Genomic DNA, 22613 nt, shown 5'->3' on the forward strand with positions numbered 1-22613 from the left:
TTTAGACATTTGGTTCCATCAAGAGAAGTAGAGGTGGTCTTAACATGCATAGTGGACCTGCAGAGTCCATTCTAAAGACTGTCCCCTAAACGTCAGCCTTTACAGCTTCTGGATTACTTTAGAGTTTGGAGGAGTGTCTGTTTCTGGTCTCCCATTTTTATCCAGGACACTAACATAAACCATATCTGGGTGCATAGGAAACACATGGTTTACCCACGCAGGCGGTCTTTTTGGTAGTCATCCTGTTCTGACACTTTTCCACAATGGACTGATTCAGAACTCGTCTTCAGTGAGGAAGGCTAGAGCCCTCTGAAGCAAATTCAGCACAATTCTTCCTCAAGGAACTTCAATATTCCGCTCCTAAAAAGTGGTTGAGCACAGATCTTCCATACTATCTGCCTACTGTTTTTGCTATTTGCAGGGCTGGAGAGGGGGCGTCTCTTGTTATGGCTTACGACTGAGATAAAAGATTTTTTTCCTTTGAATGCTCCTCTCCCTCCATTATCTTCATTTATATAATGTCCTGCTGCTTGTGGCAAACTTACACAGATCTGTCCAACACTTCATGGACCTCGGCCAGAATGGAGGAAGGTGTCCATCAACAAAACTGTAGATTAACCTCAGTCCCAAATCCTTATTCTAAAGGCAGGTAGACTAGATCTCCCATCACTCTCTAAACTTGTTCCACATGTACCAGGACACAATGACTAAACTGGAAGAAGCTGAGATGCATAAGGAAGAATTAGCTACTTCTTAAAAACCATCCAAGTGTGCAACCAGTGAGAGGATCCTGGGACTTGGAGTTTCTCTGTTTGTAACTTCCCAGAGATGAGTCAACAGCCAAAGGCGAGACCACATGTAGAAGTAAGTGAGTTGCACACAATACATAAAAGTGTGTGTTCACTGAATTACCAGGAATCCTGTTGAGTTTTCCTTACCTCTTCACAGTGAGAGCCTACTACCAAACAGGATAACACTGCTGCTCCCTAGGGGCTACAAGGAAGTTATACTTTGCTCTTAAGTAATCCTGTTTCCCCCTAAGTCAAGTGACAACAGCCACCACAACCAATCAGTTCACTAACAGAAGCCACCAGCTCACAGGTGCATGCCCCAAAACCAGTTTGATGAAACGTTTTAAACTTGGTAGGAGGGGAAAATCCTAGGGCCCTTAGAAGTAGTTACTCTTTCAGTCAGTTAAATAACATAACCGCAACTGTTTGGTTAGAAAAATCCACATTTTAACAGACTCCCATGTACAAAGCAGTCAACACACAAACTTTGACCAATCACAGCAACAAAGGACAATTTTTTCTTTTTCTTTTTTTCTTTTTTTTAAGGGGCAGGGATCTGGAAAAAATACAGCACACTAATGAAACAAAATGCAAAAAATACAAAAAAAATAGAAAAAATGTATTTACAAGTGGTACATTACTATGATCAGAACGCACAAAGACAATTGCTGCTATAATACATGCATTGGGTCAAGAAGGAACTACTAAAAAACCTGCAAGGGAGAAGTTAATTAAAAAAAAGAAAAGGGTAAGGGTTTAAACTTTTTTCTTCCCTAGTTTGCTACATTGATCAAAATCAAATACTCCCCTAAAGTCCATGAGTACAATCAGTACAAATACTACACTGGTTTTTCACTGTGGGTTCCGCTGTGGAGGGGGAAAAAACAGCAGCTTATCGTAGAGTCATATACAAGAAAGCCATAGTAAACTGCTCTACATGCTAAAAATTACAGCAAGCCCCTGACTGCTACATAGCATGATCTTAGCAGGTTTTCCTTTTTATTTATTCATATATATATCTATACGCGCGCGCGTGTGTGTGTGTATATATATATATGTATGTATAAAAATCGTGCCCTTGTTCACTGCAACATGACATCTGGGTGGAAACGTAACTCGCTACAACAAATTCTTATATGTATACTGCAATAAGTCACTCAATGTCTGTGGATTTAATAAGTCACCTCACACCACAGGAAATATTTAATAAATCAAAAAAAGAATATAGTGACAGAGTTTCTGTCTCAGTTCTCTCCAAAACTGAAGTCTGACAGGAAACTGGTCCCAAAGTACTTGGGGGCTCTCTGAAGAAACTTCCATTTGCTTAATTGTTTTTCCTTTTAGTGTTCGCAAGTTTCTGAACGACTTCATGCCGTTTTCAGTTTAAAGTTAGTCTCCTCCTTTCTCACAAAAGTAACAGTCTGGTACTAATCCATAAAAGAGGGGGAGGAGAAGAGGAAGGTGGCTGCAGTTGCACAAAGTGTCCCCAATTCCACATCTGCAGGGAGAAAAGGAATCAAACGGAGCTCCAGAACCTTTGTATTAAAAAGAAAAAAAAAAGCAAGGTCCATTCATACAAGTTCCATAAACTGGTACCTTTCTGAGTACCAGTCCAGCTTTAGGAGACAAAACCACAAGTTAAGAGAAAAGGACCAAGGCAGAAGTTCCAGTCACTTTCCATCTATTCCATCATACTTCCAGGAAACGGGAGCTGCTGGACTTGGAGTGGAAAGGTTCAGACCACATGCGACGTAGATCACCCTAGAGAATGGTAGTGAAGAAAGAAAGCTCTTCAGAAATAGTCCACAGATTTCAGCAACTGTAAGTCCTGTGTGTCAGGTATGTCATCTTAAAGCATATTTGCTGTCTCTCAGTTAGGGAAGACTGTACTCTGACACAACAAGGAAGAAAATCCTTTCCAGGCAGAACAAAGACTTATGTATGTTTGAAGCAATTTCACCTGATGGACATTTTTGCTGGAAAAACTCAATGGGGAGTGATATAGGGAATTCTGCTTTTGTTGTGCCATACTGCTTGGAGCAGTAGGTTTGCATTTCAACAGTCTCTCTGAAACTCAAACCTTCCATTTTCAATTTAAATTCCAGGGCTAGTTTCTGGAAAGAGAGGTAAGCTGGAAGAATTTGTCCCTCCTCCACATTTAGAACTTTGTGTTCATTCTCTCATTATGAGCAGGACACGGACAAATTCTTTAAGCCACATCTTGTTTGAACAGAATGGCCTTTACTGCTTTGGAATCGGACTGCTTGCTAGGAGTTAAAAAAAAAAAAAAAGATTAATCCTGTGCCCTAAATAGGAAATCCACTCTTCACAAAACAGTTCACTACAATTATATTTCATCGCTATAGCAGTGAGAGAACAACTCTCTATCATTAACGACAGTGATACAAACAGCACATCGTATCATATCCTCAGAAGAATTACTGTAACTGCAAGTATAAAGAACAGAACTTTCTTCCACATTAATACTGCTACATCTTCCTGTGCAGGATTCAGAGCTGGACTACAACTTCCTACAGGCTATATTCATGCTAATCTCACCTTTAAATAAGCCATGGTGAGGAGCGGCAATAAAGTGAATGGTACCAAATAGAGCAGGGCAGGCTGTGCGGCCCGGTGAATGCGAGAAGCCACTGTTGCAGTTAAGAGACCTAAAAGAGGGGAGAAAAAAAGAAGTGATCGTAAGCATCCACTGGTAATATATGATGTTTTTACCTTTCTATCCACATCTGGAGTCCTCCTTCACTGTTCTATTACAGTGGAAGCATTAATTATGAGCCAAGAGGACATATTCCTATCTTTTCTATAGACTGTGTTCAGCTGTGGGCAAGTCATTTTATCTGTGCCTAAATTTCCCAGGATAGATACGAAAAAATTAAATAATGATTTTATTTACAGTGATTTTCATATTAGACTTGGTTGTAACGACAACTTCAAGATTTAACAGTCTCAAGGGTTAACCTATAGTTATATAGTCACGAACAAAATAGTTGGATGAATGCGTCAGAATAGATTGTTACACTTTCCAGAATATCAGCTGAGGTTTTCAATCTGGAAATCACTAGACTGAAACATGAGAGGTCTGAGGGTAGGGAATTCTCATGTCAGGAACCATCTCTCTTTTCAAGTATTTGCCTGAGGGGGCTGGGGTGGAAGGGAAATAGGTTTTTTTTTTTGTAGGGAATGGGCTTCCCTCTCTCTCCTTGAGAGAACTGGAGGAGTTAAATTATGTTCATGTGCCTTGAGCTTTATGGAAGAATTTTTATGGCGGTGGAACTTGTCACGTTACAAAAATAATCCCCAGTTGTGACTGTCTCAAAGTTCCTGTATCTTCTAGAAGTGTCACAGGATTACGAGCCTAACATTAAAAAAGCATAACAGATGCAGGAAGTTGAGATAGAAGGGTTCATACAGAAGTAAAAATTACACAGCTGCACTCTGACCAATCGGGGCTTCTTTTCTAGATCTGATATGGAACACAATCCATGTAGAAATTTTGGAATTCCCTCCACAATCAAGGCCTCAAATCCTATATCCTCCACACTACTGATATAAACCTCCACAAGGAGGCACAATCTCACCCTCCTCCTTCTAATTCAAGCAATTATTTCTAGTGAGATGACTGGGATAAGGAGATTTTCCCTCCGGTCAATATTCCAAAGTCCAGGGAAATTTGGGGGGTGGGGTGAGGGGGGGAGAGGGGGGAAGCAGAGGAACCCCTTCAGAACTGGTCTCATTATCTTGTAACCTAGTATGACCAGCCCACTCCTGTAAGCAATGTAGCTGCTATTCATTTCCTTACCTACCTACAAAGTATCCAATGAGTGTGCAGTGAAAATAGGAGACCTTCTGCATACGTCCAGAGATGTTCCCAGGTCCTGGAGTACCACAGGAATCACTGTTGGCTTGTTTTTTGTAGTTATCATAACGCAGGACAAAGCAGAGCAGAAGACCTGGCATCACAATATCTCCAATCCCCAGCATAGAGAAGTGGCTGCCTGTGGAACTGCAGAAAAATTTAAAATATGTGCATGTCCAAGGCATTGGATGACAGGATCTAGACTCCTATTTCCACTGTGCTTCTATATATGCCACCTTTCACCTGGCATGACTGATCTGGTTAGTATAAGAAAACTGTCAGCTGGTAAAAAGGGGCCATGTGAACCCATCATCACTGCAACGTAATGTACTTTGAGTTTTGTTAAATCTTTTAGTTCTGGAGGGTAGGATTTCCTGTCAGTAAGACTCTATTGCTTCATATCAAGACATCCCAATTCATAGATCAGCCTTTCCAGCTCATAAAAGCCCTAACGGTACTGAGAAGATATGCACGTCAATTTTTTTTTTGTGCCACCAAACCAGTGAGTGAAACTGTTCCACTAATTCCAGATGCTTCACTCAACTTTTTTTCCTACTTCTGTTTGGAATTAATTTAATGTTTGTGGAAGGTGTTGGATTGACAGTGCTGTCAACTTAAATTACTTATTTTCAGCAGCAGCAAAATCTTCCTCATGCTGTCCCATCAATACATCCCAACCTATGGTACAGAGAACAATTCCAGCATAAGACAACAATTCAGTTTATGGGCTATTCAAATCCTTAACCTCATTTTATAGAGACCACTAAACAGTCGTCTGACAGTAACGGGTTTCAGTCACTTCCCAGGTATGAGCCAATGACCAAGAGTGCAAAGCTTCTATTATCCCATCATCAGTCTCAAGATCTTTTTCATAAAGTGATGTACAATTTAATTAAGTCAGAGAAAAAGGGCCACAAGCTGAGCAATTTTTTGTTTTTCTCTTCTTGGGGGTAGGGATTGGTTGTCTATGGCTTCACTGGGCAAACAGCTGAATGGGATCAGAATAAAAAATAGTAAAGTGTGACTTCAACTACTATATATACACTGAACAAACGAAATGTCATACTGGATCAGACCCAAGATTCATCTAACCCAGTATCCTGTCTGACAATGGCCAGTACCAGATGCCTCAGAGGAAGACAATCTTGCAGGAGAGGCAGATGAGGAATAACCTCCCCTCATTAAAGGTCTCATCCTGATCTCTAGTAGTTTGGAGACTGGTTAAGCCCCGAAACGTGAGGCTTAATATCCTTTCCAAAATTCTTGCTATCATTAATTATAACAATTCTGGATATTCTTGATACCCATATAAATAGCCAATCCCTTTTAAAATCTTGTTAAATTCTTGACCTTAATTTTCCTGCAGCACAGTTTCACAATTTAATCAGGCGTATAAAAGTATTTCCTTTTATTGGTTTTAAATTTGCCACCTTTTAAATTGTATTAGAAGACAAGGAGAACACAAGTTCCCAATCTACCTTCTATAGACCATTCACTGCTTTATATGGTTTTATCATGTCCCCTCTTATTCATCTCCTCTCTAGGGTAAACAACCCCAGTCTTTCCAGGCTCTCTTCATATGAACGTTCTTCATGTCCTTGATCGTTTTCATTGCTCTTCTGAATCTCCTGTACTTATACAATATCTCTTTTTAGATATGGTGACCAGTACAATACACAGTATTTCAGACAAGGTTGAACCAGTGATTTATATGAAGACATTATAATATTGTTTGTATTATTCATGATCTCACTCTTTATGCATCCTAACATCTTGTTCACTTTTTTGACCACAGCTCCCACTGAGCCAACGTCTTCATTGAGCTGTCTATACTGACACCCAGGTCTCTTTCAAGCATCATATTAGGACAAGGTTTAGACAGCAATGTCTCAACAACTACATTATCTGCTTCTAAGAATGGCAAATTCTAGAACACATGAAGAGAAGCTACTCAAAACTTAGTTCTAAATTACCCACAAGAGTTAGTTCAGGATGTAAACGTAGCTGAGCCATTAAATTATACAGACCACAACTTAATTAAGCTCAATACCTTGGAGGAAGGATCATACCAAAAAAACAACCCTAGCTCCATGACTCGATTCTAACTCTAAAGCAAGAAAAATAGACTTCATATGAAGGCTTTAGTTAACCAGACCATAACAGTTTCAGAAAGTAGGCAGAAACCTAAAGAAAAAAAAGCATAAGGCAGGAAAAATATATGATTAAATGGATAGGTGCAAGAGGTTATTCAAGTTAAACAAGGTATCCTTCAGAAAAATGGAAATCCAACCAGAAGGATAAGTTATCACTAGTTACAATTAAATTTAAAATAGAAATTAGAGAGGTTATGAAAAATGTTGAATGTAGCCAAAGACATAACAAAAACCTGAGAGAATCAGTGGGTCTGTTAAACCACCAGTGAGCTAAGGGAGCAGTTGAAGACAAAAAGGACATTGCAGAGAAGCTAAATTATTTCTGTCAGTCGTATGGATGGAAGATGTTGAGGTAGCAAGCCTGAGACTTCAGAGATTAAGATGTCAGGAAAAAGATAGTGATTGAACAAACTAAATTAAGAGAGCAACAGTCATCAGGACCAAGAGTTCTGAAAGATATCAAGAAATGAAGTAGCTGAACTGCCAGAAATATGCACTCTCTCAACTACTACACCAGAGGACTGGAGGGCAGCAAATATAATTTAAAGGAGACAAATGGAGAGATTCTGGGTATTACAGACCAGTGAGCCTTTATTTCAAAAGTTAGTGAATTGGTAAAAACAGTAATTAAAAATAGAATTATAAAAACCCTTAGATGATCATATAAGGGTAAACCACCCTGGCTTTTGTAAAATAGAATGATGTTTCCAATCTAGAAAAATGATTTGAATAGATAAACAAAAATAGTGGGAAGAAAGGGAAGCAGCTGATAGCTGAACTTTCAAAAGGCCTCTGAAAAAGTATCTCACAAAAGTCTTGTAAGAAAACAGTCATGGGGGGACAAAGGTGGAGTACTGTGAGGATTAGAAACTGGCTAGGAGGTAAGAAAGAATGGGAATAAGTGGTCTACCTTCAACATGGCAAAACATTAGCAATGGTGCTACCAGTTCCCCATATATAATATATTAACTCACCAGATTTAGTTAATATATTTAATTAATTTATTGAAATTTATATTTACTTAAATATTTTAATACATTAAATGCATATTTATTCATTATGCTGAGGGACTGGATAATGGGTCAAAGAGTTAAACCATGAGATTTTCTGGTGACAATAGTTTAGGTTAGTCAAAACTAGGGAAGACTGACTATCTTCAGAGGGACCTAACAGAACTAAGGTGAATGGGCAGCATATTGGCAGATGAAATTCAGTGCTGACAAATAAAAGATAATGCACAGGAAAGAGACCTGTTGTGTCACTGTGGAACCACTCAGTAAAAATCTTTATTTAGTATACTGCAGTGGTCAAAAATGCAAACAAAATATTACATCATTTAAAGAATGAAACAGAACCAAAATTATAATGCTATTACATAAACAGATGGCATGTCCTTCATCTGGAATACCATGTTTTATTCTGGTTAGCCTATGTCAAAGAAATAGCAAAAACAGAATGGGTTCAGAGGTGGGCAATAAAAATAATTAGAGGCATGGAAATCTATCTATATGAAAAGATTAAAAATATTGGTCTGTTTTAATTTAGCAAGGAGACATGACAAGAGTACACAAAATAGATGGTGCACACAGTATAAATGGGATGCTCCTATTTACATTCTTACATAAAACATGGAACAAGGGGAGCTTCAGTACAACTGAAAGGGAATATTTAAAACTGTTAAAAAGAAACTACACATGGCATGCACAAGGAACTAAATGCTACAAGGTATCAAAGCCAACACCTTAGTGGGATTCAAAAAAGGATTAGACATTTACATGGATAATAAGATCATTCACATTTTACAGTAAATGTATTTTATCCTATTATGTATTAATAAAGGATATAAATCCCCATACTTCAAGGAAGAACCCAGCCACCAACAACAGGGGTAGTAAGTAACTTTTCCTATGGGCAGGTTATTCTCTAATTGTCCCCTATGGGATTTCTTGCACCCACCTCTGGAACATCCAGTATTGGCCCGTCAGAGATGGAATACTATACCAGACGGCCATTGGTCTAAGTCAGTATACCAATTCTATTTCCAAACTCCTATGAAAGGAGGATAACTGTTTACTCTTGGGGGAATTTAGCACCAAAAAATTCCGTGCCAAAAAATTAAAATTCTGCAAATTTTATTTGTTAAAACAACACTATATAATCATGCCAGTTTCAATCATTTTGTTAAATTATTACAAAATACCTGTCAGCAAGTATGTCTGTAACAATACAGACACAAAAATTCCCCCAGGATTAGAGAGAGTTAACGAAACCCCTACGACAAAGCTAGACACTCTCACCCTCTTCCCCCCAGAGCCCAGCTGCACCACCCTCCCGGCCCAGCCACTCTCACCCCTTCCCCCCAGAGCCCAGCCGTGCCACCCTCCCAGCCCAGACCCTCAAATCCCTTTCTCTCCCCCAGCACCCCGCAGGGCCCAGCCGTGCCCCACCCCCAGCCACTCACATCCCTGCCGCCAACCCCCCGCCCAGCCACGCCCCCAGCCTAGACACTTACACCCCTTTCCCCCCAGAGCCCAACTGCAGGCCCTCCCCACCAGACACACACACCCCCTCCCCCACAGAGCCCAGCTGCACTGCTACCACCCCTCCACCCAGGCCCAGACACTCAGACCCTCCTCTCTCCGAGCCCAGGGATATAGAAGGGAAAAGAGGCCGATGCTGGGTCCTGGGCTTGCACAGTTTACTGCATGCCACCTCCTTCCTTCAGGGCATGCTGGGAACCCTCCAGCTCCCTTGCCCTCCCCCAAACCTTGTCTTCTATTTGTGAGCGGGGTTCTGCCAGGTCCAGCGGCCCCTAGTGGCAGCCAACATCTCTGCAGCCCATTTCTGTGAGGGGGAAAGGAAATTCTGCACGCACAACATTAATTTCTGCAAAATTTTGCATTGCACAGTGGCGCAGAATTCCTTCAGGAGTAATAACTGAAGTGAAAGTGAAAGTGAACAGGAGCTTATGCCTATACTCTTTAGTAGCCTCATTGCTAACAGAAAGTGAGTGATACCTTTCGTTCCGTAGTACAGTATAAAAGTGGCTACTCTTACCTTGGAAAGACAAGCTTGCCAGGCAGTGACAGGCGGGGAACATCTCTACCTACATTTGGTCCCAGATGCAACTTCCGGGATAAAACATCAAGGGGATTATCAGCTGGTTGCGTGGCCACTTTCACCATAACATTGCTATTAAAGATGTAGGCAGAAAAAAACACCTAGAAAGCAGAAAAATAATTAGAGACCAAACAAGCTTCAACTAGAAAGCAACTCAAATATGACACTCCTCTGGCTTCTGCTCTGTTCAAGGGAAGAGGAAACACACACACACACACACGGGAACTGCCTGTAGGACAGGGAAATAAAAGCAAGTGTTGGAAGAGTTCAGATAAAAGGATTTTTTAGTTGCAATTGTCCTCTAGAAGACTGAATATGGCACTAATGTACTGGAATATTAATCTTAAACCACTGGCTGCATAATTTTGCAGGGGAGGAACAAGGATTGGAAAGTCACAGGCTGGGCACTGACGATATAGAAAGCTAGGAAAAAAAGAATAGATTTGGGATGTCTTCCCTTTAAACAGAGGCACTCAAACTATGCACTTTTCTATTCAGGAACGAATAGTCTCTTACACTACTAAACCCTGCATATAACGGGATACTGACCCGTTGCCAGCACTTGTTGGCAAGTAGTTCCCCTGAGCCAGTAATTAAAACAGTTAACTACTAATGTAGATTGGACAAAGCCATTTTCATCACTGTTACAAAAGTGTGTTCCATCAAGTCTCAGTTGTATGCTGAGAATGATCTTTCCCCATCTATACCAGCAGTTAAGCAATTTTCAACACTGGTTTAAGGATCCCGATGCTGATAACCACAGTCAGTAACAGATCAGCTTCCCAGTGTACATGAGGCTTCAGTGTTTGTTTGGATACGTTCAGTCCGGACTGCAGCAGTTTTGCTTTTGTTTTCCGATCTGTTCTCTCTCTCTTTCTATAATATGCCATGGTTGAAATGCTCTAACTGCAGTTCTGCATTTGTCAAATGGTTAATGAGTAAAGGATTCTGCATCCTATTGCATATTTTTTAAACAAGGCTCAGAATTGGCCTAACTAGGCTCATCTTCTGGCTTTGCCGAAGCTCAGAATTTTCTTTGTTTAGAACTATTTTAGTTGACAAGAAAGAAAGGGCCAATTATAAATATGAAGGACAGAAGGCGTTTGAAACGAAATGGAAACTTACCCAAAAGACATCATAAATTAGTAACCCCGAAAGCAGCAAACAGGAAACCTTGAGGCTCGGCAGCCGAACAAAGGCAATCATTGCAACACACAGGCCCATCGCCAGAGCTACAAAACAGTAAAGTACATAATTTGTTCAGTATTCAGGACTACAGTAGCAGGTAAAGGCGGCCCACATTTGCAGCAAGATAGTCATCTAGTCCATACAGCACTAAGACTCCGTGGTCTCCTCTCCCAGAGTTGAGATGACAGGTAGAACAAAGAAAATCATATATGCAGTATCTACACTGGACAGACTGTAAACAGAGACTCATAGTAATAGGCATACCTGATTGGGAATTTAATACAATCTCACTTAACTAAACTTCAGTTACCAACAACAGGGTCATGGTCCCACAGGGTATGCCTCACTGAGATCCAAAGTATAACTGAGCTCAGGCAGGCATTCCTATGCTAGTTTTAATGTAGCTAGCGCATCTAAAAATAGCAGTGAAGATGTAGTGGGCTGTGGCCCAGATCAAGTCACAGGCTAGTGATGCGAAAATGTACCCATGTTTCCAGGTGGACATGTACAACCTTCACTGAAGCCCAGGCCACCACATCTTCTCTGCTATTTTTAGTTATGCTAGCTTGAAGGAAACTAGTACAGATACACCTACTCAAGCTGCAATCCCCCCTTCAATTGCACTGTAGACTTATCCCATACTGTCTAGAACATGAATGATTTCCCCTCATATGAAACCTTGATTATCTAAACTTCTTCCCTCTTCCCATAAGGTTTTATTTTACTAAAAATAGACAAATTATTGTGACCTTACAGTCATAGGTCAAAAGCAGAGACCTTATTGCAAGAATGACCATTTCAATGGCATGACCAACTCCTAAGAGTTTAGGAGCTGGCATTTGATACATCATATATATAATCCCCAAATTAGACATAACAGGGTTTTCTTTAAGAAATGCATTGAACTTAGTAATTGAAAATGGAAATCTAAACTTCAACTTAAGGGAATTAAAAAGCTCAGGCAGGGTTACACCACCTTCCTCCACTCCGATCGCAAAAAAATGGTAGGGGAACATTTAGACAACAGTAACATACAGACTGTTCAGGATGGAGAGCTAGAAAGTGATGAAGTAATAGGCTACTGGCTTTATTCAGTGTCTTCATCTTGATAGCCAATCCAAGGTGGCAATGCAACCAACAAGCTGCAAAAACAACTTATTCTCAAACCATAAAGCGAATGCTTTCTCAAAGTAAAGAAAAAAAGTAACGTATGTGTGCTTGGTGGGTTGCCAATTGCAAAGAAATGGAGAGGAGCCATTCTATTTCCTGCACAATATTTTTGTGGAGAAAAAACTAAGAAGGTGAACTGAAACTAATCATCATCACATCTTCCTGCCCTCCTGTTACCAAAGCCTTGCCTTTACTTCTGAGAACAAGTTCAATTTCAACTGCATGTATGTAAAGCCCTAAAGTAGGATAATTAATATGCACTTTAATCAACTTTCATCCTGGGATCTCAAAGCATTAAACTTTAACAGCTGTAACAGAGCCTTGTGGGGTAAGTAAGACATTATAGCCATAATTTCATTGAAAAGGAACCACTGCAGATGTGGAATAGCAGTTTAACAGGGCACAGAAAAATCAAAAGCGATTTACAAAAGGAAGTGAATACTACCCTTCACCAAATTAAAACACAGGGGAATTTACACAGGAGGAATGTGATTATTAGAGTGGGAATTTGACTAGGCTAAGGCACATTAATTAATACCCTTATTCTTGCACAAAAAGCCATTAAGTTTTAAGTACACGTGGTTAGCATCTTGAAATCACATTTAATCTGAAAGCAGCACAATCTTCCTATCAATATGCTGAGGCAGTGGTTCAATACTAACTCACAGGAAATAGTGCAACCACCAAATTACCAACATGACTTCCCACAGCACACATGGTTTATCTTTCATCTAAGTCAGGGGTGGGCAAACTTTTTGGCCGGTGGCCACAACAGGGAATAGAAATTGTACGGCGGGCCATGAATGCTCACAAAATTAGGGCTGGGTTGCGGGAGGGGGTGTGGGCTCTGGGCTGGGGATGAGGTGTTTGGGGTGTCGGAGGGTGCTCTGGGCTGGGATCAAAGGTTTCGGAGGGCGGGATGGGGATCAGGGCTGGGGGCAGGGGTGCGGGAAGGGGTGCAGGTTCTGGCTGGGGGTGTGGGTTCTGGGGTGGGGCTGGGGATGAGAGGTTTGGGGTGCAGGAGGGTGCTCCAGGCTTGGATCAAAGGGTTTGGAGCGGGAGGGGTATCAGGAGTTGGGGCGTGGGTAGAGGCTCGGGGGTGCAGGCTCCGAGCAGCACTTACCTCAAGCGGCTCCCGGAAGCAGTGGCATGTCCCTTCTCCGGCTTCTACGCCGAGGCACAGCCAGGCGGTTCTGCACGCTGCCCCATCCGCAGGCACTGTCCCTGCAGCTCCCAATGGAGTGCGTAAGAGCTGGAGAGGGGCCATCCCAGCTTTCAGGGAGCCGCGTGGTGCAGCCCCTGACTGTGCGCCCCGGCCAGAGCAGGGCCGAGCTGCGCGGTGTGGTCCCCAACCCAGCGCCCTGGCAGGAGTGCCGGAGGAGGGCCAACCCAAGTGGTCCGGCCCCAACCCAGCACCCCATCTGGAGCGCCAGAGAGGGGCCAAGCCGTGTGGTGTGGCCCCGCCCCAGCGCCCCAGCTGGAGCAGGACAGAGCCGCTAATGCAGCTTGCAGGCCAACTTAAAATGGTTTGTGGGCTGGATGCAGCCCGTGGACCATAGTTTGCCCACCCTTGATCTAAGTAATGACCTAACTTGATCCTACTTAGCTTGGGAAAGCTGACAGGGTTTAAACAGCACAAGGCGGTATTGCTGCAGGCTTTAATAAATAATGAAATTAACGAGATAAAAAATATCCCAACTATTGCTGCATAAATTGTAACCACCTAAAAACATAAGCAAATTACTGAGGGCTAAACAATTTGACACACAAGTATCAAGGAAACAGCGTGGATTCAATAACTCAGTATGCAGGCTTAGTTACAGGCTCTTCCTGGCAGGACAGTAAATACAAAAGAACATTCTGTCTTAAATCAGTTAAGAGATTTATCTAAAGCCCAGGTTAGTATTAGCGCAAGGCTACCTATTTTAAGGAGAGGATTTCAGCTTATAATTAGTTTGAAATGGAAGTACTTTTACAAATGTCAAGATTTATTCTTAGTGTTTATTATTTCCCTTTAATTCCTCTAGTACTGCCCAAATACAGGCATACATGTATGACACCACAATTACACTAAAAGAATGCAAGGGCTAGGAAAGGAAACAAAAACCCAGTTCCTGAGTTGAGGATGAAACATACCTTCATCTTCACAGATTAAGGCAGGACAGCAGGTTAATAAATTACGCATTTTTGCAGCTGTTAAGGAACACTATTAAGATGCAAAAAAGTATAAAATGTATTTCATTGTTGGCAACACTTCTTAGAGGCCTGAAAATATTTCCCTCTCCCAATGGTCTGTCCCCTTCTATGTGCTTGACATTGTAGTTTAACTGTATGCAGTGCAACAGACCCTGATCCAGTTGCCTTATCTATTGGCAGTATCCATTGGCATGGATCGGTGAGGCTTTGGAAGAGACACCCAGGGAAGCTTTTGTCATGTTTTGGCAATACACTGTGCTAAAGTAACAGAAGTGTGAACTACGGTTTTGATCTCCATGAGTGTTAACTAAGATGCTCAGTGATAGTTACAATATCCACATTTAAACTATTTCACTGTTTCCTAAAGCATTTTCTAAAGGTAGTGGGGGATTGTATTATTGAGATCTGCACAAATCTATGATGAGTTGTGTCACACTAGCACATCATTTGGGAGAGAACCACTACTTTACACCCTCCCCACCTAACCAAGAAACAGCCACACCCAAGAAGAGGGCTCTGAGCACTATCAAGGAGAAGCCACTGTTTGTATATATCTGGTAGAGAATGACTGTTGAGAATACCTACCTGCCCTGACAAGAAATACAAGGGCAGGGATTAAGCTACAAATAAGGCAGCAAAACCAAGTGGGGTGCAGAACCAGCAGACCCAGGCACATTCAGCCAAGCTCTGCCAATGCACCAGCCAGTAACATGTCACAGTGCTGAAGGGCATGGTATTGACATCCCCAGGCACTGAAGTGTTAGCTCAAACTCAAAAGGGGACCAACAGCTTCAGGTGCTGGTGCATAAAGACTGACACCAGAATGCAGAAGGGACAGAAGAAGGTGAAGGTTTATCCCTGGCTGTGCAAAGCACGAGGCGAGTGCATAAGCAACATCAGTGTATTGAAAGAAACCCTCAACAAACCACCTCAGACATCGGTATATCTTTCTTGCCAGTTGCTGGTGTGCAGAAGGGAGCCTGATGTCAGCAGTCCCAAATGCTGAGGTGTTATCTTCATAGCTTGCCAGAGTGGCAAGAGGCCTGGCACTGATAATCTCAAATACCGAACTACTGCAAGCAGATGCATGCTGGCAGCTCCCAAATGCCAATCCATGGGCTTCACAGAATGACAGAATATCAGGGTTGGAAGGGACCTCAGGAGATCATCTAGTCCAGCCCCCTGCTCAAAGCAGGACCAATCCCCAGTTTTTGCCCCCTGATCCCTAAATGGCCCCCTCAAGGATTGAACTCACAACCCTGGGTTTAGCAGCCCAATGCTCAAACCACTGAGCTATCCCTCCCCTCAAACAGAGTTATCTGGATTGCTTGGTAAACTGAACGCAACCAAACAATATGCGTTTTAATGTGGCCAAATTTGAAGTTCTACATCTTGGAACGTAGGTCATATTTACAGGATGAGGGACTCTATCCTGGGAAGCAGTGATTCTGAAAGACTTGGGGGATAATCAGCTGAACATGAGCTCCCAGAATGGAGATGTGGCCAAAAGGAATAATGCAATCCTCGGATGCATAAACAGGAATATCAAATAGGAAGGTTATATTTCCTTTGTGTTTAGTACTGGTGCCCCCATTATTGGAATACTGCGTTAGGTTCTAGTGTCATTCAAGAAGGATGTTGATAAATTGCAGAGGGCTCACAGAAGAGCCATGAAAATTATTAAAGAATTGCAAAATGTGTTACAGTGACAGACTTAGGGACTCAATCCGTATAGTTTAACAAATAGAAGATTAAGTGGGAGAACCTGGTCATAGTCTATAAGTAGCTACATGGGGAACAAAAATTTGATAGAGTGCTCTTCAATCTAGCAGACAAAGGAATAACAAGAGCCAAGAACTGGAAGTTAAGCTGGATAAATTCTGACTGGAAATAGGGCACGTCTTTTTTAACAGTAAGGGTAATTAACCACTGCAACACTTAACCAAGGATTGTGGTGGATTCTCCATCACAGGCAATTTTTAACAAAAGACTGTTTTTCTAAAAGATCTGCTCTTGTTCAAACAGGAATTAATTCATGGAAGTCCTCTGGCTTGAGTTATATATATCAGACTAGAGGGTCAAAATTGTCACTTCTGGACTTGTAATCTACAAATGAATCTATGCATTTATGCAGTGCCAATGGACCAAAAGAGACCTGACAGTGGTAGTCCCAGATGCCAACACTGCAGCTTCACACAATGCGACTACTCCATGGGACCCAGTGCCTACAGCATTAAGTGCTGACTTTCCCAGACAACCATACATAGATCCTGCATGGCTGCAGTGCGCTAAGAAGTCTGACACTAACAGCCCTAGGCACCAATGTGCTTCTTTTTGCAGGATGCCAGTACTGAAAGACGTCTGGATACTACTGTATTATGTATTACTGCATTATGTACCAAACGGGCTGAAGTCTTATGACTCAGCATGTCAGTGCTCGAGGTCATTAGAGAGAGTGTGCCAAAGCACTCAAATGCAACAAGTTACACTATACCAGTGCTCATCTCCCTGGACAATGCCAGCTTGCAAGACATATGGGGGCTTGATTCCAAGTATGCATGGTCATTAGACCTTAGCGGAGACTGTTGGGCTAGTCCATATAGAAGTGTCTTAGATACCCTGAATTCCCAAAACCCAAAGATATAGAGAGAGCACATAAAAGTTTTAAATCATTAGAAACTCTATATAGTGTCTGACAATAATAATCTCCTGGTACCAAGGTACGTGCTGAATATACACCACAGGAAAACGGTAACTCTACCCAGAAGCTACATGCTGGGCCTTGCCAGCATGGGTAGATACTGGAAGCTGTAAACTGGGGCCTAAAAAATGGAAAAGACAGTCAATGAAAAAACCCACAGAACAGAGCTTGGATGCAAGCATGTCTGAGACCAGCTCCAGTGTCAACTTGTGCCAAGTCTCCAAGCATTTAACACCTCGCTAAACAAGCAAAGTTGGAGAATGTACCTAACACATGAACAATCCTGAGGCCACAGAAAAAACTGAAAATCCTCAGGATGTGCCTAGCCAGACAAAAACACACAGGATGCTGACAGACCTAAAATGGCCAAAGCTCTATTGGGTTGTAGACCAAACCATCTGAGGACGTAAGAGGCAAAAGGCCACAAGAATCACAGCTGCATTGGTTAGGACCACTGGGCAGCTATAGTAGGGATCTCCTTCGCTGACTACAAAATGGAAAGGAACTAACAAAGGTTCCAGAACCTCTGAGGTACCTATAGTTGCAGCATGCTACCAGTGCATAACAATCACAACATCTCAAAAGAGTTAGTGGATGTTTCTGCACGACTTGTCTGAGGAGCAGGGCCCTGGAACAAGAACCGTGCACTAATGTATTCAGTGAAATTAAAATTAAGCTTTGTCCCCCACCTAGAAATAGCTCAAGAAATCTGACACTAAACAGTTCTTTTAATCACTAGTTCTAAGTTTCTCTATGTTTTATATACAACTATTTAATAGAGGGACTGCAACAGGGTGGACTAGGCCCAGAGGTCCCCTATTGGAGGCCTCATGGTCCTGCCACACTCATCTCAGGAAAGGAGCAGTGGAGAGGTCCTCCAAGCAGGACGAGTGACTGCAGGGGAAACAGCCAATCAGGGCCTAGGAGGGCCCTATAAAAAGGAGATGCAGCACCAGAGACATCCTTGCTGTTCCTTGCTGGAGCTAGAGGAGTGCAGAGGGTGAGCCTGGTTGGCCAAACGGAACTGCAGCACAATGTTCAATGCTAGTAGGGACTGGGGGAGCGAGGAAGAGCTCCTGGCTGGCTGCTGGGCCTGAACTTAGAAAGGCCCTGAGCTAAGGGTAAAGCGTTTGTGAAGGCTAGGGCTGTGGGGAAGTGGCCCACGAACTGAAGGCAGTTTTGCTAATGGGACACAGCAGTACACAGCTGCTATTCTTAGGGTCCCTGGGTTGGGAGCTGGATTAGTTGGTGGGCCCGGGTCCTGTGCATAGGCCACTGGGAAGGGCCTACAATTGGACAGCAGTAAAACCCCAGAAGGGGACTGTACTGTCAGACGTCCCAACTGGAGAGCTGGGGCCAGAATAGACTAAGAGGGCAAAACCATTGCTTTCACGGAGGAAACCCTGCGGGTATGGCCCAATACTAAGGCTGGGACTGCTTTAAAGACTGCTGGCGCACCCGACCTGAGGGGGGAGCTCACAAGAGGTGGGTGCCATGTCGTTACAAGGACAGGTTTTAATTATTTTTAGATTTGGGGACCTGTTGGGCTGTGAATGTGATTCAAGGATCCTTAAGGACTTTGTGTTCAGTTAATTTAGCATTTTTTGTATATACTACCTTCATATATATGGTAAAGTTCTTAGGGTCCCTGTTTCTGCAGTTAGAAAGGAGACAGTTTAAGCTTTGTTACAACATTGCAATCTTTCAGTCACTGCGTAGCAGGGTTAATCAAACTGCTGTGGTTTGCAGGCTGGTAAGCAGAAACCACAGAGTATTACATAAATTGGCAGATGCAATTTTCCCTCTACCTTCCCAGGAAGGAACAATTGGTGGTCACTCAAAGAAACAGGATACTGAGCTTGAAGTTCTGACTTAGTGTGGTAAATCTTATGTTTCTGGGTACGTTAGCAGAAGTTTCCTAACACAATTTTAAGTATATTCTGCAGAGAATGTTAGTTAACCTGAAGCAGAATACCTTCAAATTAACTTCTACTCAATTCCCTCAGCATAGCTAAGTTCCAAAATAGTCCCTCATGCCTCTGTAGCTGCTCAAATCCTCTACGCCCATGAGGAAAAAGACATTACTGTCTACCCATTGTGTTCATATTATCCACCTCCAATTGAACAAAAGCATGGGAAGGCTATTTCCATACTTAAAGAGAGGATGTACTCGGGCGCTTGCCATGTTATACGCATTAAATCCTCAGTCCATTTTGCCATCCAAGCAAAAACAGAACCAAAACATTCCAAACACTCCACACTGAGAAATAAGCATTTTTAAAACCCACAAACATACATCATGTGTCAAAACAATCATCCTGGGAAAAACAACTTTGCTTTCTATTATGTAAAATACCCCTGAACTTTGGGAACAGCTCAGCCAGCTGCCCTGGGGAAAAGATGCCAGGATTCATACAGTGGTGGTGTGTGCCAGCAGGAACTGCCATGACCTAGACTTTGTAGGTGCTGTCAACTGGCTATGGAAGAGGAAAAAGGCTCTATGGCAAATGAAAAGGAAGATATTGTCTGAGTTCAGAAAAACACAAGATGAATCGGGTGTTTTCTCCCCTCCTTTCTGTCAGGCCAAGACCAATGGTCTGCCAGACTGATGCGAGCACACACTTGCACCATCTGTTTCACTTTCTTCTGACAGAGAAACAAAAGATCAACTGAGTGGGAGGGCAAAACCAATGTACACAAAGAAAAAGCCACTGGCACATAGTGGTTTAAAGAATAGTAAATGCTCCTTTTGCATGCATTACTGAGAACTATAACTGCCACCTTTCCTCCTCAAATCAGATTAATTTATTAGAATCCAGTACTCAATTACAGAGAAACAGGAGACATGCAAGGAAATGTGACTACAGTTTACCTACAATGGTAAAGCTGGAGAGCTTGTTTTCCTGAGAAAGGCCTCTACAGGCCCTAGGGTTGCCAGGTGTCCAGTTTTCGACCAGAACAGCTGGTCGAAAAGGGACCCTACCGGCTCCAGTCAGCACTGCTGACCAGGCTGTTAAAAGTCTAGTTGGCAGCACAGTGGGGCTGGCAGACTCCCTACCTGGCTCCGTGCGGCTCCCAGGAAGCGCCCAGCATACCTGGCTCCTAGGTGTAGGGAGGACCACGGGGGCTCCATGCACCGGCTCCGAAGCTCCCACTGGCCAGAAACCATGGCCAATTGGAGCTATGGAGGCGGAGGCAGCACACGGAGCCCCCTGGCCGCGCCTCTGCCTAGTAGCCAGACATGCCGGCCACTTCCTGGGAGCCACCTGAGGTAAGTGCCGCACAGAGCCTGCATCCGTCACCCCCTCCTCCACCCCCAACCCCTCATGCCCGGTTCCAAGCCAGAGTCCACACTCCCAGCTAGAGCCCCCACTCCCTCCTGCACCCCAACCCCCTGCCCCAGCCCAAAGCCCCCTCCCACATCCTGCACTCCTCATTTCTGGCCCCATCCTGGAACCTGTACCCCCTCCCACACTCCAACCCCCTGCCTCAGCCCGGAGACCCCTCCCACGCTCCAAACCTCTCATCCCCACCCCAGAGCCCGGAGTCCCCTCCTGCACCCCAAACCCCTCATCCCCAGCCCCACCCCAGAGCCTGCATCCCCCAGCTGGAGCCCTCACCTCCTCCTGCACCCCAATCCTCTGCCCCAGCCCAGTGAAAATAAGCGAGTGAGTGACAGTGGGGGAGAATGAGCAACAGAGGAAGGGGGATGGAATGAGCGGGGGCGGGACCTTGGAGAAGGGGTGGGGCAAGGGTGTTTGGTTTCCTGCTATTAGAAAGTTGGCAACCCTAACGGGCCCTTCCCTGCTCAATATTACTCATGAACATTTAATTTATTTGGATTTATACATCCTAAAAAGACACCTATACATACGTTCTAAGCACTCTTGACATAACTTAATGACGTAACTGATATAGTTACACTGGTCAATTTCCCCATGTAGACAAGCCTTGTGGGGCTTTATAAGTCAAAACCAATACCCTGAACTCTACCCAAAAATGAATAGGTAGCCACTGCAGATCACAGGGTAACGTTATACGTTCAAGGTAAGCTACTCTGCTTAAACGGTAGAACCCAACACACTTTGCCAGCTTCAGTTTCCAGGTGATTTTAAGGGATAGCCCAAAGTAAAGCAGGGTTCTGTATCTAATCTTGAGATGACAAAAGGCACAGATGAGACATCACTTCCATAGTCAAAGGAATCATCATAACCTCATGGCCACATATGTGATAAAAAGCTGTTGCTTCTCTCTGATCTTCTAGTGGCAGTTGGGAGACTCATCTAGTTTGCAAACCTGAACAAATGCTAGACAAACCCTCAATTTATGGAGCAGATATTATTCTCACCGCCTCCTCCCAGCTACTTCCCCCAAACACAACCAGCACCTCAGTGTTTTCTGGATTGAGCCTCAATTTGCTAGCTCTCATCTAGCCCCATCCATGTCAGCAACCAGACTGACAAACATCAAGGAGATATGAGGCAATTAGATACCGTGAGAGTAGTCATCACAACCTTTTTAATAAACTTAACCAAAAATTCAAGATAGGACAGGGCAATTATCAGCCAGACTGTCAGAATCAACCTATGGTTTCTTGAACAGCTGCTGCACACTCTTCTTTAACTGAACTAGGCAATCGGTACTCCTCCAAAGATGTGTTCATTATCTCCAACAATAGTCCAATATCTTCCCCACTGGCTTTTACCAGCCAGAAGGACAGCTGGCCCAAACACAAATTGTTGAATAAAATACTCTCAACAGCTCAGGTACCTTAGAATGGTACCTTCCCAACAAAACTGGGAAGACTGTTTTGTCCCTCCTCAAGAATTTGCCTCATTCCCACTGAATTTAAGTGATTTTATATGTAAGTAAGAAAATTCCTCTCAACAGGAATTCCTCTTGAATCAGCAGCCCAGCAGAAAAAGCTAGGCTTACCCAAGGGTTGTACTTCCTAAAATTCCTCCATTGGTCCCATGAAATCCCCAATTTGTTTCAGAAGAGCTCCAATCCACATGAATGTTGTTGTCACTGAGCACTATCAGCTTCAGTGACTCCAGTACTACTATGGAGAGGAACTCCAAGAACACTCAGAGCAAACTCAGAGTGCAACTGGTGACCAGCACAATAGGACCAGTCCTAATCTTCACTCTATCCTAAGACTTACATATAAGATTAAGACACTAACTAGTCCAGTGCTGAGGTGGGACATCAACAATTCATGCTGGATGCTAACACCACCACAATGCCATGACAACCCTTCTTTGGTTTATGCTGTGTTGAGTACTTAGCCAGAAAATGCCCTACATTGTCTCCCCAATACATGCAAAGCTGGAGGCTTCTTACATTACTACAGTAGTGTTACTTTATTGACAGCATCTAATACAATGGGGCCCTCGCCACAACTACCTCCCCTCAGT

General features: G+C 43.1%; 1 protein-coding gene across 5 annotated transcripts in view; it reads right to left on the reverse strand.

Moving 5' to 3' along the window:
- Window positions 1-1389: 1389 nt before the first annotated feature.
- The window catches only part of SPPL3 (signal peptide peptidase like 3), a 140183-nt gene continuing 118959 nt past the window's right edge, over window positions 1390-22613 (reverse strand). For 3 of the 5 annotated variants that reach the window (XM_043529439.1, XM_027824013.3, XM_007061555.4), the window contains 5 exons: window positions 11067-11173; window positions 9879-10042; window positions 4616-4815; window positions 3351-3460; window positions 1390-2552 (listed from right to left, as the gene is read on the reverse strand). In XM_043529439.1, coding sequence (XP_043385374.1) covers window positions 2481-2552; window positions 3351-3460; window positions 4616-4815; window positions 9879-10042; window positions 11067-11173 — 653 coding nt within the window. In that variant the 3' untranslated portion in view covers window positions 1390-2480. The remainder of the gene's footprint in view (window positions 2553-3350; window positions 3461-4615; window positions 4816-9878; window positions 10043-11066; window positions 11174-22613) is intronic. The other 2 variants (XR_006286015.1, XR_005222334.2) reach the window with 1 other exon arrangement.

Source organism: Chelonia mydas, chromosome 15 (genome assembly GCF_015237465.2).
Source record: "Chelonia mydas isolate rCheMyd1 chromosome 15, rCheMyd1.pri.v2, whole genome shotgun sequence".
NCBI lineage: Eukaryota > Metazoa > Chordata > Testudines > Cheloniidae > Chelonia > Chelonia mydas.